The 17668-nt window shown below is 42.6% G+C and overlaps 1 protein-coding gene across 2 annotated transcripts in view; it reads right to left on the minus strand.

Moving 5' to 3' along the window:
• tmprss4a (transmembrane serine protease 4a) overlaps positions 1–17668 on the minus strand; it is a 29588-nt gene that overhangs the window by 1414 nt on the left and 10506 nt on the right. For both annotated transcript variants that reach the window (XM_052107007.1, XM_052107008.1), the window contains 8 exons: positions 13219–13348; positions 6008–6121; positions 5627–5670; positions 5066–5231; positions 4171–4340; positions 2084–2179; positions 1797–1939; positions 36–185 (listed from right to left, as the gene is read on the minus strand). In XM_052107007.1, the coding sequence (XP_051962967.1) occupies positions 36–185; positions 1797–1939; positions 2084–2179; positions 4171–4340; positions 5066–5231; positions 5627–5670; positions 6008–6121; positions 13219–13348 (1013 nt within the window). The remainder of the gene's footprint in view (positions 1–35; positions 186–1796; positions 1940–2083; positions 2180–4170; positions 4341–5065; positions 5232–5626; positions 5671–6007; positions 6122–13218; positions 13349–17668) is intronic.

Below are 17668 nucleotides of genomic sequence, written 5' to 3' on the forward strand. Positions count from 1 at the left end.
CCAGCACAGTTTTTTCCACAACTATATGGTCATACCTGCATGACCGAATGGACCCAGTCAAGCATCTGGTCCACATTGGTGTAGACACCAGGACGACCTTGTCTGGCACAGCCCACACCCCAGCTCACGATTCCCACCAACACCCAACGGTCAGATAAATACACCAGAGGACCACCACTATCACCCTGGGACAGAAAGAGAGAATTAAAACGGTTATTCTTAATTGTACAACAGCTACACTGTAAACAATATAAATAACTAAATAATCTTGTATTAATGTTAAAAAAGTAAGCATTCATGCTGCCTGAAAATGTAAAGTTGTGTCAACTTAAGAGGTAAAGTTGTTTAAACTGAACATAAAGTTGACTTAAATCAATATAACTTGTTATGTGAATGAATGTGACTTTCTTAGACATTTCAATCAACTTCATTCTAAATCAATGCAAATTAAATATATAGGTTCAAATATATAAATGATCAATTAATATCACTGATGATAACCAGAGATGTAGTTAGGGCTTTCCCACTGTTAGAAGTAAAATAAACTGCCATTTGGAGATAAACGTTAAGTTGATCAGAATCCAATGTGTGATCCCTTAGATCTCATATCTAGACATACGTTTTTCACGGAGACACGCATGGGCCTCAATGATGTTGACAATCAAACACATTACTGAGCAAAAGGATGAACTATTACTATATGGTAAATAACTGAAAGTGACAACAAAAACAACAACCAACAGCATAAATAAAAGACAAAAAGGGTAAAAAAAAATTACAGGAACACTGCAATTTGCATAACTTATTCATGCCGCAGTGCATCTGGGAATCTAAATATGTGAGCATCACGTGTATAGTTCTCTTGACTTGTATGTTTATTTAAGCTGAATATATATATATATATATACATACTCCCTTTTTCTCCCCAATTTGGAATGCCCAATTCCCAATGTGCTCTAGGTCCTTGTGATGACAACGAGGAGGTTACACCATGTGACTCTACCCTCCCTGGCAGCCAGGCCAATTTAGTTGCTTAGAAGACCTGGCTGGAGTCAACTTGCGACTCCAGGTGTGGTAGTCAGCATCTTTACTTGCTTAGCTACCCAGGCCCAGATGAATAGTTTTTCCTAAGTTCAATAACTTATCACAAGTTCAGCCAACAAACTTAGATAATTTAGGTAGTTCAACAAGACCAATACAGGGCACAATACATTTTTTACAATGTAGTTTCGGTCCTCGAATCTGATTGGACGATTCAATAGATCCAACAGCAGTGGGACACTTTACTTTATCGCTCAACTTCTCCACGTTCATGGCTTTCCAACTTTCATTTTGATTTAATTCACTTATTCGATCAGTGACCATTTCAGGAGAATGCAAATTTACACCAGTAGGTGGCGAAAAATGAGCGTCTTTTATGTTTTGAGTGAGTCAGTCAATAATTAACTCAACTGATTAGTAAAACAATGGAGATGAACGAGATGCTCTTTTTTTATTTACTTATTTTATTTAATTTTAAATCAAGTTTACAAATGTAGTTTTAAAATGTAAAACAAAGAAAATTATTCTGCACTATTTCTTGCTCACTATTCAAATGTAAGCAAATATGTTAGCAACATTTTTACAGGGGGTTTCAGAATTTGGATCCCACTGTATATTTTGGCATTATATTGGCCAGCCTGCTCTGTAGATTTTCGCATCAGCGATTGAAAAACTTATGTTGGTCGATCACTATTCTTAATTTCATGATCACACTTATTTGTAAACAGAAAATGTGAAAATGTTGATGCACAAACCTGGCATGCATCCACACTGCCCGCTAGATAACCCGCACAGATCATCCTGGGAGTCACACTGTTACCATAGACTGTGGAACTTGCGCACTGAGCACGGTCTATCAGAGGGATCTGAGCCTTTTGTAAGTTTGTAGACAGGCTACCTGCAGAAAAACACCCAGATAAAGTTTAAAACTTAATACTGAATGAGAGAGGCCTTTGAAGAAAAGTGAATATGATATCAAGGTTGTATGAGGAATCAATGATGATATAAAAATCATAATTATAAGAAATAACAAATCAGGAACCTTTCTCCTTCAGATGGCCCCAGCCGGTCACGACTAAGTTGTCTCCTACTTTAAGGCCAAGATCTTGAGGGGGCAGACACACTGGCTTACGGGATTCTTCAATGTAGTGAAAACAGTAATTATTAATTGTCTTTCACATAGTCAAAAATACAAAAATCTCAACCTATATAGTTACTTTCAAATTCATTTTTCACACAGCAGGACCATTTAGGTAATTCAAAATTGTGAAAAACTAAAAAATGAAATTCTCTCATCATTTACTCATCCTCATGCCATCCTAGAAGTGTGTCTTTCTTTCTTCTGCTGAACAAAAATGAAGATTTTTAGAAGAATATTTCAGCTCTGTAGATCCATACAGTATAGTGAATGGTGACCAACATTTTGAAGCTCCAAAAAAGCACATAAAGGCAGCATAAAAGTAATCAATAAGACTCCATTGGTATAATCCATGTCTTCTAAAGCCACAATCATGATTTCAAGCTCGACTGCACTTCCTAGTGCTTGGTGCATATGCAGAGTGCTAGATGGTGCTATAGGAAGCGTAGTCCACCTTGATATGATGATCGCCAAGGAAACTGCTGACGTCAAGGTTTATATTGAAAAATTTGTTCAACTGTAAACTATTTTTGTTGTTTTGACAGATTACTGTATTTCCAACTGCGGCTTACTGTAGATACCGTTAACAGTATGTTGCTGTCAATTTTGATGTTTTTACAGTATTATTGCTGTATTCTCCACCGAGCCTTATTGTAGAGACTGCTTACAGTATGTTACTGTTAAACTGAGCTCTATTCTTTAGGAAAAAATGAGCGGGAAAATAATTACAGTATTTTACTGTTAAATTGCATGAGAACTTTCCCAGTCTCAAATCTGTACATACACAAATTAGAGAGGAGATCTATGGTATTATTCAGTGATCTACTTATTATCAAAAAGAAGAAACCCCGGAGATGCCTTCTCTGCATTGGATTTACTCATACAATCACATAAAAATTAGAACTGTATGGGAATGCACCTGGTAACCTATGGATGTTAATCCTTGAGGAGAGCAGAGGCAAAGCGATCTCTTTTTGACTGAACCAGGTGAGCACCAAAAATTGCACAAAACATCTTTCAGCAGTTTAGAATATATATTATATATATAATATATTATATATAATTTTCGACAAAGTATACATATACTTGAATTAGTTATAATGGAAATTCTGTTTAACATTGGAGTAAACATGTTTGGAAGTAGCCTACTAAGTAACCAAATGACCTTGTCTGAGAACAATTGTTGTTGTATTTACACGGGTCGAATATGTGCAACTTGTTGGATGCCTCGTTTTATTTTGATGCACTGTAGAGTTATACCGGCCACTTTATTTGAACCGTCTATCTAAAATATAGGCTAGTTATAGTATGTACAAATATAACCTGTGTAAATGTTTTGCTATTTTCAACTGATTTTTGTATTTTGTTCTCTAGGTCTGGACAGGCAAATAATTGGAGTGTTCTCAGTCATTTGGAAATCTGGTGAACTTAATATTGAAGTTTTTTAATGGACTTGTATGTGTGTAGTTAGTCAGCAGCTTGCTGACTATTTGTTGCCTCTAAGTTCCTGTTGATTTTAAGTAAAATTATTTAATGTATATTTTGGTCTGTTCCACCCAAAACCAATTATATCGCTTAAGAAGACATGGCTTAAACCACTGGAGTGGATTTCTTCTATGCTGCCTTTATGTGCTATTTTGAGCTTCAAAATTTTGGTCACCATTCACTAGCATTGTTTGTACCTACTGAGTTTGTGTTCTGAAGAAGAAAAAGTCAAATACATTTGGGATGGCATGAGGGTGAGTCAATGTTGAGAGAATTTAAATTTCTTTGTAAACTGTTCCTTTAAAAGGACTGGTGACCAGTTACAAGAATGCATCTATTTGGCCAGGTATAAATGGAATCCAAGTGTGTCATGTTCAAAGGAAAGTAATGGTAGCTTTCCTGGTTTTAGCTCAGATTACACTCAAAGCACCTTTTCATCCAAAAAGGTATTTTTTTTATTTTTCTTGTCAAACAACAAGTAGTGTGTTTGTGCTTGTCTGATGTACCTCCGAAAGTAATCGGAGATTGCAGTTTTATCATGGCAATATCGTAGTCATTCTGTTCAGTGCTGTAATCTCCATTGATGATGACCTTGTCCACAGAAGAAGACCCAGAAGATCCCAGATATGTGTTTCCAGAGACCACCTTCCATCTGCTCAGCTCCTTCTTACCATCCCTAAAGAATGCAGGAACAAAGTGGCTGTTTCAGACATTAATCTTTAATTAGTTCACCCCAAAAGAAACATTATCTCCATACAATGCAAGTGAATGGTGGCCAGAACTTTGAAGGTCCAAAAAGCACATAAAGGCAGCGTAAAAGTAACACCTCAACTCTGTTTAAATTCATATCTTCAGAAGCAAGATGATAGGTGTGGGTAAGAAAAAGATCAAAATTGAATAATTTTGTTTTACTATAAATCTCCACTTTCACATTCTTCTTTTGTTTTTGGTAATTCACATTCTTTGTGCATACAAATTCTTACATTTTTATCTGTTTCTCACCCACACCTATCATCTCACTTCTGAAGATATGGATTTAACCACTGAAGTCGTGTTGTTACTTTTATGCTGCCTTTATGTTCTTTTTGGATCTTCAAATATCTGGACACTATTGATTTGCATTGTTTGGACCTACAAAGCTGAGATATTCTTTTAAAAATATTTGTGTTCAGCAGAAGAAAGAGACACATACACATCTGGGATGCCATGAGGGTGAGTAAATGATGAGAGATTTTAAATTTTGGCGTGAACTATCCCTTTAAGCTGGCAAAACAACATATAAAACAGTTGGCAAAGCAGAACCCCCTTTCATTAAAATGAGAAATGTCAAATAGAAATTGTCATGTGAAGTAGAAGGTAAAATATGCATTTGCTTTAAGTAAATGTGATTTGTACACCCACCCATTGAAGCAGTGGGCTGCAGTGACTATCCATCGTGAAGTCAACAGTGTCCCTCCACATGTGTGCTGGCCACTGCTCTGCAGGCTGATTTGCCAGGGCCAGTTCTCAATGATTGCATCCTGTCCACCTACAATCCGGTTCTGGTTTCTGCTCACACCACACTCGACTAGAAATAAAACAACCAAAAATAAATTATGTCCCATAAATACAGAATATACATATGATTATGTCTCTGTATTAAAAATGAATGATTAAAACAAGAGATTTCACATTGTAAAATGTAAATGACCGGATGCAGTCAGTATTCCTGGACTGAAGTCCTCTTTCTTTCTCACACATAGCTCCCTGATTTCTTCTTACATAATGTGTTTTGGCATGCAACATTGCTCACTGTGACTCACTGTGGCTTATTCTGCATGACTGAGCATGTCAATGATCACTCCTCTGAGTTTTATGATGTGTTTGTGTTACTGTTGTGATCATTTATGGTTTGTTGGTTTGGTTATTGACTGGATCTCTAATTGATTGTTGGATTAGGACATTATAAAGTATTTACTGTACCTGAGCATCTTAATGTGACAACTGTTCCCAAACTGCATACCTTGCTAAGGAGAAGAGAGAGAGAGAGACAGAACATGAGAGTGTGAGAGGGATAAGTGAAGTTCACACAGGAGTGACCGCAGATTTAGTTCATCACATTAACTACAGTATGAACATGTTCCAATAAAATTTGACAGGCAGAACATTTTCAAATAGTTTTGTCTTAGTTTTGAGGAGTACATTTATTGTAGAGATTTTGCTTGAAAAGTGTGCATAAATTAATGTCAATTGTTTTCCATCTTGTCATCCAATGCAATGTCATAAATGCATTTTAAGTGTGGTTCAAGTGTCTAAACACAGTTTGGGGCCAATGAGCATACATTAGCACATAAATACACTCACCGATCTGAGATGGTAGACACAAATGTCTGGGGTTTACTTGAGCCCACAGTACAGAAAGACAACTTCAGATAAGAGGACAAGAGACCCACTTCAACTGTGCTGAAAGAAGGATTACTGTCGAAACAAAACAGAAGACAATGAAAATTAGATGATGCAGATTTAATGATATACTGTATAGTTAAATCTATTTTGCACTCTACATCAGAATTACATTAATGCTTTAACATTTTTAAAGACCCCATGAATTGGTTTTAAGAATGACATTTTCTTTGTTTTGATGTAGGTTAGATTATTTAGTAGTTCCGGTCCTCAAACCTGATTGGATGAGAGGCATTGCAAGAGTGTTTGTATCGCTCCGCTTGTATTCATAGCGTTCCAAACTAAAGTGTAAGAGCAGCTAGATGTGAGGATGTTGATTCACCGCTGTGACATTAAAGATATCTGCCAGCAAGTGTCAACAAAAGACCGTCTTTGAGGTTATGAGTGAGTTGATAAGTTGTTACTCAGTGAACGAGTTTCATTGACGTCATTGTCTCTCACTCCATGATCACTCGGATTACTGCTACACTATAGCTGAGAAGCATTACAACCGATCACAGCTGAGAGTCGTGACAGACAGAGAAATGAAACATGCTCAGGGCATCTAACAGATACCAAAACATTTTGAGTTGACAGGACACTGCCAGTATAGTTCCTGTCACATTTTCTGGTAGCAGAGGCAGGACCCAAAAGCAGAGTGAAGACAAAGGAGTTTATTTATACAAAAAGGAAACAAAACCCAAACATAAACTACCCCATAGGGGAAAACACAGTCCAAGCTGGAAGCCCACTGAATCTGGGTTGGGGCAAACAAACTGGATGCAGGACCGACCGGAACAGACAGGGCCGTCTAGGAAGAGAGACTAGAAACAAAACCATGTGCTCTCACAAAACACAGATACCCGAAAGGCACGAGTGCACATCACCAAGACAATAAGGCAATATGCCAACCGACAGATAAGACGAGAGACCATGCATTCTTACACAAGACAAAGCCTGATCGTACATCACGAGGCAAACACCACACGATGCGTGCAGCAGGCGACAACACGAGACAAGACACCTGTACGAGAGTACGGCCACACACAAACCTGACCCTTCAGACTGAAGTGACCGAACCTCAGCACAACATGAAGACACCTCGCAATCCGGGCATACACCGCAAATCCAGCGCAATGCATGTCCGCAGTCACGAGACACAGACACAGACACAGATTATTGATGCGAGCGCACTAACGCCCATATAAGACAAGACATGGAACATGAGTGTCCGGATCTCGACACCAAAACCGAACCAGACAGGGAAGTCAGGATCCAGCTCTGGACATGAGACATGAGACCGACCGAAGAGCGCATGGCAGGGAAACCACAACCAAAGCCGTGTGCACACACAAAGACAGAAGACAAAACGCAAGACAGACACAGAACAATAATGTAACGACCGAGTCTCCAGACTGACAGGATCGTGACAGTTCTACACACAAGTGCGTTTTTTCGGACAATCCATTTATTTACTTGTTCTTTGAAATGTAATATAAAAGCAATATCATGCTCGCAAACATGCTGTTTTGTCTGTGATTGGCTGCCGCCGGCTGATATACGGCCATAACGGAACTCTTGCTTGAGTTGAGCAAGTTCCCTTCCGAGGGAACTCGCACTGCGTCGTTGAAAACGACTCTTTGGGGAACGCTCCTTAGCGTGCGCCTCTGAAGTATGAATGAAACTATTCCAATCTTGATTGGTGTTAGCGCCATGACGTAACATGTGACGGCATAACCGGATGCATAAAAGTGACGCCGCACACATACACATTAGCTTTCGCTCTTCAGCAAGCTTCTATGTTGAAATTGTTTGTCTTATTTGGTGTTGTTTGTCTGATTTAAAAATATTATGGCCACCTAACAGTTCAAGAAGTGCGTGCACCCCTGCCCTCGCTTCATTACGGGTAGGGACACGCACGCTTTATGTGTGAACTGTTTGGGAGCATAGCACGCACAGGCAGCTCTCGAGGGATCTGCCTGTGAAAGTTGTGAAGCACTACCCATGAGAGTGCTGCGCCCCGGTTGGCGTGCTTCGATGAGCACGGTCAGGCTCGCATTCCCCACGGTTTTGGTCCGTTGAGGCAGCGCGGCGATTGAAATCGTGGGGTTCGCGAGCGGATTTTGCAGATGAGAATGAGACTGCTGCGCACGTTCTCATTCTTCGCTTGAGGATCCCGAGCCTACTGTGAGTGGTGCAGAAGCCCGCCGCGGCTTCTTCTGCCCATGATCAGGTCCCCTTGCTTGAGCTCACTGCTTCCGAGGAAGTGGATATGCTCAGCATCGATGCGATCGACTGTGAGCCAAGCACGCCAGTTTTTGGCCAAGCTTATGAGGAGCTGATTGAGGTTGTGACGCGTGCCGTGGCCAGACTGAATATCAGCTGGCCACAAAATGAGCAGGGAACGCAAGTTGAAAGCAAATTAGACGCGGCGCTTCCTGCGGCACAGATCACAAACTCAGCGCCGAGGTTTGCCGCTTTTTCCCGATCTCCACAAAGATATCTAAAACGAGATCGCGGGGTAAACCGCGATTCGTCCCGTGATCTCCAGCCCCAGTGTTTGATTACGCTTTGGGGCACGGTATATGGGTTGAAACCTCGGCGCTGCCTAGTAAGCCCTGCAGAGATACATCTGCTTTAATAAGTAGGGCTTACATGGCCGCACACAATCGGTGTTGGTTTCCTGCCGCCTCTGACGCTCGGGCCACATCAATTTCCAGCTAATGCACAGCTTAACGCTCGTGTCAAAAAAAAAAAATATATATATAAAAAAATAAAAAATAATAAAATAAAAAAACAACAAGCATCAATTGTGGTCACAAGAACCGTATCGACTAAATCCTGCCGGTTTCCCGCTTCAGGAAGTCGGGAACAGTACTCGAAAAACACCCGAGACCAGCCTCGAGAGGCTGGTTCCCTTAGTTGAAGCTTCAGGAAAGAGGTCCTACCGAGGTGGTAGAACCTCGGAGGGCTGTCCCCGCTGCAGAGCAACCGAGGTTGCTCTCGCAGCGGAGTCCTCAGGAAATCGGTGTCAGTTCCCGCCGCCTCTGACGCTCGGGCCACATCAATTTCCAGCTTAACGCACACCGCGCCGCTCGTGTCAAAAAATAAAAACAAGCATCAATGGTGGTCACAGAAACCGTGATCGACTAAATCCTGCCGGTCTTTCGCTTCAGGAAGTCGAGAACAGTGCTTGAAAAACACTCGAGACCAGCCTCGAGAGGCTGGTTCCCTTAGTGGAAGCTTCGGGAAGAGGTCCTACCGAGGTGGTAGAACCTCGGAGGACTGTCCCCCGCTGCAGAGCAACCGAGGTTGCTCTCGCAGCGGAGTCCTCAGGAAATCGGTGTCGGTTCCCGCCGCCTCTGATGCTTCGGGCCACATCAATTTCCAGCTTAACGCACACCGCGCCGCTTGCGCCAAAAAATAAAAACACACATCAATTGTGGTCACAAGGACTGTATCGACTAAATCCTGCCGGTATCTCGCTTCAGGAAGTCGAGAACAGTGCTCGAAAACACCGAGACCAGCCTCAGAGGCTGGTTCCCGTAGTAGATTTTGTAGAGGCATGGAATCATCTTCCCAATATATCTGCATGGGTCCTGCATATAATAAAATCAGGGTACAAACTGCAGTTCGGGCACCGCCCCCAAATTCTCTGGGGTGGTGCAGACTACAGTGGTTCCGAGCAGGCTCAGGTGATGGAACAAGAAGTGCAATCTCTGCTGCTGAAGGAGGCCATAGAACGTGTTCCTCATTCAGACAGGGAGTCCGGTCTTTACAGCCGGTACTTTATAGTTCCAAAAAAGGATGGGGGTTTGAGGCCGATTTTAGATCTCAGAGTTTTGAACCGCCTTTGAGGAGGTTCAGGTTCAAAATGCTTACCATTCCTGTCATCGTGAGTCAGATCAGATCCGAGGACTGGTTTGTCACGATAGATCTAAAAGACGCCTATTTTCATGTACCCATCCTTCCATGTCACAGGAGGTTCCTGAGGTTCGCTGGGGCTGAAGCTTACCAATATCGGGTTCTTCCGCTCGCCTAGCACTCTCTCCCCGCACATTCACCAAATGTATGGATGCAGCTCCTGCTCCTCTGAGACTTCAGGGCATCCGCGATACTGAATTTTATCGACGACTGGCTCATTCTGGCCCAGTCTCGAGAAATGGCGGTTCGGCATCGAGATGTCGCTCTTGGCCACATTCGAAGTTTGGGGTTGAGACTCAACACAAAAAGAGTGTGTTACAACCATCCCAGTGCACAACGCTTCTGGCGTTGTGTGGAACTCTGTTACGATGCAGGCACGCATGTCTCCTGCACGTATCGAGTCCCTTATGGCGATGGTGTCCGGGTTAAAGCTAGGCCAGGCCATCACTGTAAAGCAATTTCAAAGACTGCTGGGCCTCATGGCAGCGGCATCCAACATTGTACCGCTGGGCCTTCTACACATGAGGCCCCTCCAGTGGTGGCTGAAAGCCAAGGGGTTTTCCCCAGCGGAATCCATTTCAGTATAATCAGAGTAACGCCGCAGGTGCCTTCGTTCTCTGCTAATATGGAAGAAACCTTGGTTCCTGTCCTAAGGGCCAGTGTTGGGAGCGCCATGTCGCCGAAAACCGCTTCGACAGACGCCTCCCTCACTGGCTGGGGCGCGTCATGGACGGCCGCTTTGCCAGGGGTCTGTGGCAGGACCATCATCATTCTTGGCACATAAACTGTCTAGAGATGTTGGCTGTGTTCAGGGCTCTGAGGAGCTTCCTTCCAGACATCAAAGGTTACCATGTCCTAGTACGCTCGGACAATACATCAGTGGTAGCTTATCTGAACCCACAAGGAGGACTCAGATCGCGCTCTCTGTGCAGACTGGCGATCAGATAATTCTTTGGTCCCAAGGGAAAATACTGTCTATCAGAGCAATGTATATTCCGGGGTTCAGAATCAGGGAGCAGACATCCTGTCGAGGCAGGGGCTGAGGCCCGGGAATGGAGACTTCATCCAGAGGTGGTGAAGTTGATATGGGACAAATTTGGACCATCAGAAGTGGATCTGTTCGCGTCTCGAGAGACGCCCCACTGTCCACTTTGGTTCTCCCTCTCACATCCAGCCCCACTGGGGTTGGACGCCATGGTACAGGCTTGGCCGAGGCTTCGCCTGTACGCGCTTCCTCGATCGCTCTGCTCCCGGAGTCCTGGAAAGGGTCCGCCAAGAGGGCATCAGTCTACTTCTGGTTGCCCCCATGTGGCCGGCCCGAGTATGGTTCTCAGACATAATTTCACTCCTGATAGCTCCGCCATGGCAGATTCCTCTGAGGAGGGATCTGTTGTCTCAGGCGGGGGCACAGTCTTCCACCCTCGCCCAGAGCTGTGGAAACTGTGGGTCTGGCCCCTGAGGGGGTTCAGTACCTAAATGCTGGTCTATCAGCGGGGTGTTTGAAACCATACTTAGCTCTAGGGCTCCGTCTACTAGGAGATTATATGGCCTCAAGTGGAATGTGTTCTCCACTTGGTGTAGAGAACATGAAGTAGATCCAGTTAACTGCCCGGTGGCTTCAGTTCTGGAGTTTCTTCAAGATCGCTTCTCTGCTGGTCTCTCCCCTTCCACACTTAAGGTGTACGTGGCTGCCATTTCGGCGCTCCATGCACCACTGAGTGATGGGCCTCTGGGGAGGCACCAGCTGGTCATTCGCTTTTCTCCGTGGTACATGGAGGATGAGACCGACAACCAGGTCCAGGGTTCCTGCCTGGGACCTGGCGGTGGTTCTCGAAGGGTTATCCCTGGCCCCCTTCGAACCCCTTCAGTCGGCTTCACCCAAGGACCTGACGCTCAAGATGGCTTTTCTCTTAGCTATTACCTCTCTAAAGAGGGTGGGTGATCTTCAAGCCCTGGCAGTGACGCCAGCTTGCTTGGAGTTTGCCCCTGGCGGAGTTAAAGCCATTTTACACCCGAGACCTGGCTATGTGCCTAAGGTGCCGCCTAACACGGCACGGTCTATGGTCCTGCAGGCTTTTCATCCTCCACCTCATGTGTCGGCAGAAGAAGAGAGGCTCCATTTGCTCTGCCCTGTCAGAGCTTTGAGCGCTTACCTCGAGAGGTCCTCTTCTTGGAGGAGGTCGGACCAACTGTTAGTGTGTTTTGGGTCACCTAAGAAGGGGCTCCCTGCCTCGAAACAAACCATTAGTAATTGGATTGTTCAGGCTATTATCTCGGCCTACAAGGTGCGCAATTTGCCTTCACCTTTGGCCGTGAGGGCTCATTCAACTAGAGGCATGGCGTCCTCTAGGGCTCTCTTATCGGGAGTACCCCTCCAGGAGATCTGTGAGGCAGCCGGTTGGGCTACCCCGCACACTTTCATCAGGTTTTACAGTCTGCACCTCCCTAGTACGCCTGGCGCACGTGTGCTCTCGCCCTAGCTGAGTGCCTGAGTTCAGTTTCACCCTAGGGCAGGCCTTTTTTCGCGCGTGGCCTAGTGGGCATTCGTTCCCCAAAGAGTCGCTTTCAACGACGCAGTGCGAAGTTCCCTCGAAGGGAACGCCTCGGGTTATGACTATAACCCTTGTTCCCTGAGAAGGGAACGAGACACTGCGTCGTCCTGCCACGCCCCTCAAGGCCTGAGAGCGGCTTGCTTCATCGCTAGGCTAATGTGTATGTGTGCCGGCATCACTTTTATGCATCCGGTTATGCCGTCACATGTTACGTCATGACGCAACACCAATCAAGATTGGAATAGTTTCATTCATACTTCAGAGGCGCACACTAAGGAGCGTTCCCCAAAGAGTCGTTTTCAACGACGCAGAGTCTCGTTCCCTTCTCAGGGAACAAGGGTTATTGTCATAACCCGAGACGTTTTGCAAGTTGAGCGTTTTTTTTAAATATTTTTTTTCATTGACAATATAAATAGCCCGGCAAAACTACGATTTGCTATTTGCTATTAATAGTAGGCGGTACATAGAGTAAGGGAGTGACACAAAACTTTTTATGCATATCCAAGCAGGAAATTATATCATCAATATTTTTTGTCCATTTTCCATGACAAGAAAGACCATACATTTTAAGGTTTGTCATGTCAACTTAAGAGTACCTTTATGTATATATGACCAAAAAGTATTTATATCGTTATTAATCAGTGGATCAGTACTCACGCCGAGTATCCCAGCTGTTGGCACGCGGCCTCAGCGTGTTCTTTGGTGAAACCCTCTGAACATACACTTTTCCATTTACTCTCATTAGGGTTGTATACTTGAAGGACATTACGTGATGTGATCAGCCGTACTGCAGAGACAGAAAAAGAAAACAACAAAGGCAATAATTTTAAAATTCAGGTCTCACCCACTCCATTTCAACACAATGAAAATAATTAAACATGGATATTTATTATATTGTGTATAAGGGAAGTTGATATATAATGTGTCCATGTATCTTTTTTTTTTTTTTTTAACAAGATTTTAGGTAAAAAAAATAAAAATAAATCTATGAATGTATATGGGCAAATGTGTATCTTAGCTACTAGTTTTTCCACCATTTTACAATGCCTCTAAAAGTTCATTTTAAATGACCCTATGGTGTTACAAATTCAAGTTTGGACTCAGACTCGAGAATTTTAATGGACTTGGAATCGGATGTAGTTTTACTCGAGCCTTTAGGACTTGGGATTTTTTGTCAGGAGTCAAATAAATTAATATAAGGTGACCATACATCCTCTTTTTCAGACCTGAAAAAAGCATCTGGCCGGGATATCCAAATTGCCTCTAAATATCTGGGATTTGGCATATCAATAATGATCAAACTGATGTGCTCTCTACAGTTAGTACTATCATACATTCTGTGTATTTGATACTGCGCATAATTATTCATTCATGTCCTTACGTGTGACTATACTGGCTGAGATCAGCAGCATGCACTCTTTGAAAGTACTTTCTCTCTGTAGTGTATGTATGTACGTACGTGAAAGAGATCGTCACACATTCTCTGCCACTGTTATCCATTTATCCATTTCTAACTGACAATGTTGACTAGACCGAGACAAAATCAAATGTGCTACATATTAGGGATATTTAAACTAATTTGACGGATGAAATAGACCATGACTGAAATTGTAGAACTCAGTCTGTTACATATTTGAAGTGCAACCTCTTTGTGTTACCTGTAAACCTGGCACCTGCGTTTCAATGCCAAAAAGAGTCAGAAAATACAATGAAGAACACAAGTGAGGGGAAAAGTCTCTATTCACCAATTATCCACTCTAAATATTATGTGAAAAGAACAATACGTCAGCTCAAGAACAGTTTGTCATAAAAAAATTTTTTATAGTAACTTTAGGGAAGTAGGCTACACCAGGACACAGCAGGAGGACTGAAAAGTGTGAAGTAGAATAAATGGTATCTGATAGGGGCGGCTGTGGCTCAGGTGGTAGAGCGGGTCGGCTGCCAATCGCAGGGTTGGCGGTTCGATTCCTGGCCCACACGACTCATGCCGAAGTGTCCTTGGGCAAGACACTGAACTCCAAGTTGCTCCCAATGGCAGGCTAGTGCCTGTGAGTGTGAATGTGTGTGTGAATGGGTGATTGGGACACAGTGTAAAGCGCTTTGGTAACCTCTAAGGTTAAAGTGCAGACCATTTGATAAATTTGAAATTTGATATTTCACCCATCATTTTAGATAAAACAAAACTAAATTGAAATTGACAAATTAAAAATGAAGTAGGAAAAAAAAATTAAATAAATAATAATAATATCTCTGGTTGTAATGACTAATGCAGCTTTCACTTTCTTTAGTCTATGTTTGAGTGGAGGGGAAAAATCAACAAATAATTGTACATGAAGTCAACAAAGCAGTTTTTGATGCATTTATACTGACACATTTGTTGTGAATATTAAAATAAGCTTAAAATGTTTATGTTGAGTTTACAGTTACAATTTTAATTCAGATTCATGAACAGATTAATTTGGACTCGACCTTTTATGGACTCAGTCCTGAATCCGACTCTGCCCCTTTTGGACTCGGACTCGATTGTTTAAGACTCTCACTCGATTTGGACTGTTATGGACTCTGTCTTGTGTCCGACTCGGCCTCGATTGTTTAAAGACTCGGACTCGACTGAAGGTGACTCGAACCGTGCATTCGGAAAGTATTCACAGCGCTTCACTTTTTCCACATTTTGTTATGTTACAGCCTTATTCCAAAATGAATTAAAATCATTATTTTCCTAAAAATTCTACAAACAATACCCCATAATGACAATGTGAAAGAAGTTTGTTTAAAATCTTTGCACATTTATTAAAAATAAAAAATGAAAAGAAATCACATGTACATAAGTATTCACAGCCTTTGCCATGACACTCAAAATTGAGCTCAGGTGCATCCTGTTTCCACAGATCATCCTCAAGGAGTCCACCTGTGGTAAATTCAGTTGATTGGACATGATTTGGAAAGACACACACCTGTCTATATAAGGTCCCACAGTTAACAGTGCATGTCAGAGCACAAACCAAGCCATGAAGTCCAAGGAATTGTCTGTAGACCTCCGAGACAGAATTGTATTGAGGCACAGATTTGGGGAAGGGTACAGAAAAATGTCTGCAGCATTGAAGGTCCCAATGAGCACAGTGGCCTCCATCATCCGTAAATGGAAGAAGTTTGGAACCACCAGGATTCTTCCTAGAGCTGGCCAACTGGCCAAACTGAGTGATTGGGGGAGAAGGGCCTTAGTAAGGGAGGTGACAAAGAACCCGATGGCCACTCTGACAGAGCTTCCAGAAGAACAACCATCTCTGCAGCACTCCACCAATCAGACCTGTGTGGAAGAGTGGCCAGACAGAAGCCACTCCTCAGTAAAAGTCACATGTCAGCCCACCTGGAGTTTGCCAAAAGGTCTAATTAAAAAATTATCTGGTCTGATGAAACAAAGATTGAACTCTTTGGCCTGAATGGCAAGCGCCATGTCTGGAGAAAACCAGGCACCGCTCATCACTTGGCCAATACCATCCCTACAGTGAAGCATGGTGGTGGCAGCATCATGCTGTGGGGATGTTTTTCAGCAGCAGGAACTGGGAGACTAATCACGATCAAGGGAAAGATGAATGCAGCAATGTACAGAGACATCCTTGATGAAAACCTTCTCCAGAGCACTCTGGACCTCAGACTGGGGCGAAGGTTTATCTTCCAACAGGAGAACGACCCTAAGCACAAAGCCAAGATAACAATGGAGTGGCTACGGGACAACTCTGTAAATGTCCTTGAGTGGCCCGGCCAGAGCCCAGACTTGAACATCTCTGGAGAGATCTGAAATTGGCTGTGCACCGACGCTCCCCCATCCAACCTGATGGAGCTTGAGAGGTCCTGCAAAGAAGAATGGGAGAAACTGCCCAAAAATAGGTGTTCCAAGCTTGTAGCATCATATAAAAAAAGACTTGAGGTTGTAATTGGTGCCCAAGGTGCTTCAACAAAATATTGAGCAAAGGCTGTGAATACCTATGTACATGTGATATATTTTTGTTTTTTATTTTTAATAAATGTTCAAAGATTTCAAACAAACCTCTTTCATGTTGTCATTATGGGGTATTATTTGCAGAATTTTGAGGAAAATAATGAATTTAATCAATTTTGGAATAAGGCTGTAACAAAACATTATGTGGAAAAAGCGAAGAGCTGTGAATACTTTCCGGATGCACTATATATACACAGTATATTCCATTTAGTCTCGTGTCGTTAATATTGTCACCACTGGACATGACAACTTCCCAAAAGTATTTCATGTTATCTACCCAAAAACTTATTCTTAAACTTTGTATAAATGTAAAAATCTATAAAAAATTAATAAATACAATATTTAAAAAAATACTTTCGTTGGTTGGTCAATTACAAACATTTTATTAAAAAATTTTGTCTGGAGCTATCAAATTATTATTTATTTATTAATTTTTTATCCCGTATTTCTCCCAGTTTGGAATGCCCAATTCACTACTTAGTAGGTCCTCGTGTTGGCGCGGTTACTCACCTCAATCCGGGTGGCGGAGGACAAGTCTCAGTTGCCTCCGCTTCTGAGATAGTCAATTCACGCATCTTGTCACATGGCTCGCTGTGCATGACACCGCGGAGACTCCCAGCACTGGAGGCTCATGCTATACTCCACGATGCACGCACAACTTACCACACGCCCCATTGAGAGCGAGAACCACTAATCGTAAAGGAGGTTACCCCATGTGACTCTAATCTCCCTAGCAACCGGGCTAATTTGGTTGCTTAGGGACCTGGCTGGAGTCACTCAGCACACCCTGGATTCAAACCCATGACTCCAGAGGTGTTAGTCGGTGTCAAACCTCGCTGAGCTACCCAGGCCCCCACATAGAACTATCAAATTATAAAACAAAATTACATGAAAATGCAATTCACATAAAACAATTACTTTAATACACCTCCACTATGATGAATATGTTTTCAATGTCTGAGTTAAAATAATTTTTTTTCTAAAAGTCACAAAGTGGTGTAACCATATAGAGACAGCAAAAAAATCTTGTTACAGCTGAAATTCTTAATAAAAGAAAGCGGTTTGGAATAATCTTGTATTACTATTTCTTAAGCAGTGAAACAATAT

The sequence above is a fragment of the Xyrauchen texanus genome, chromosome 36 (genome assembly GCF_025860055.1).
Source record: "Xyrauchen texanus isolate HMW12.3.18 chromosome 36, RBS_HiC_50CHRs, whole genome shotgun sequence".
NCBI classification, from domain to species: domain Eukaryota; kingdom Metazoa; phylum Chordata; class Actinopteri; order Cypriniformes; family Catostomidae; genus Xyrauchen; species Xyrauchen texanus.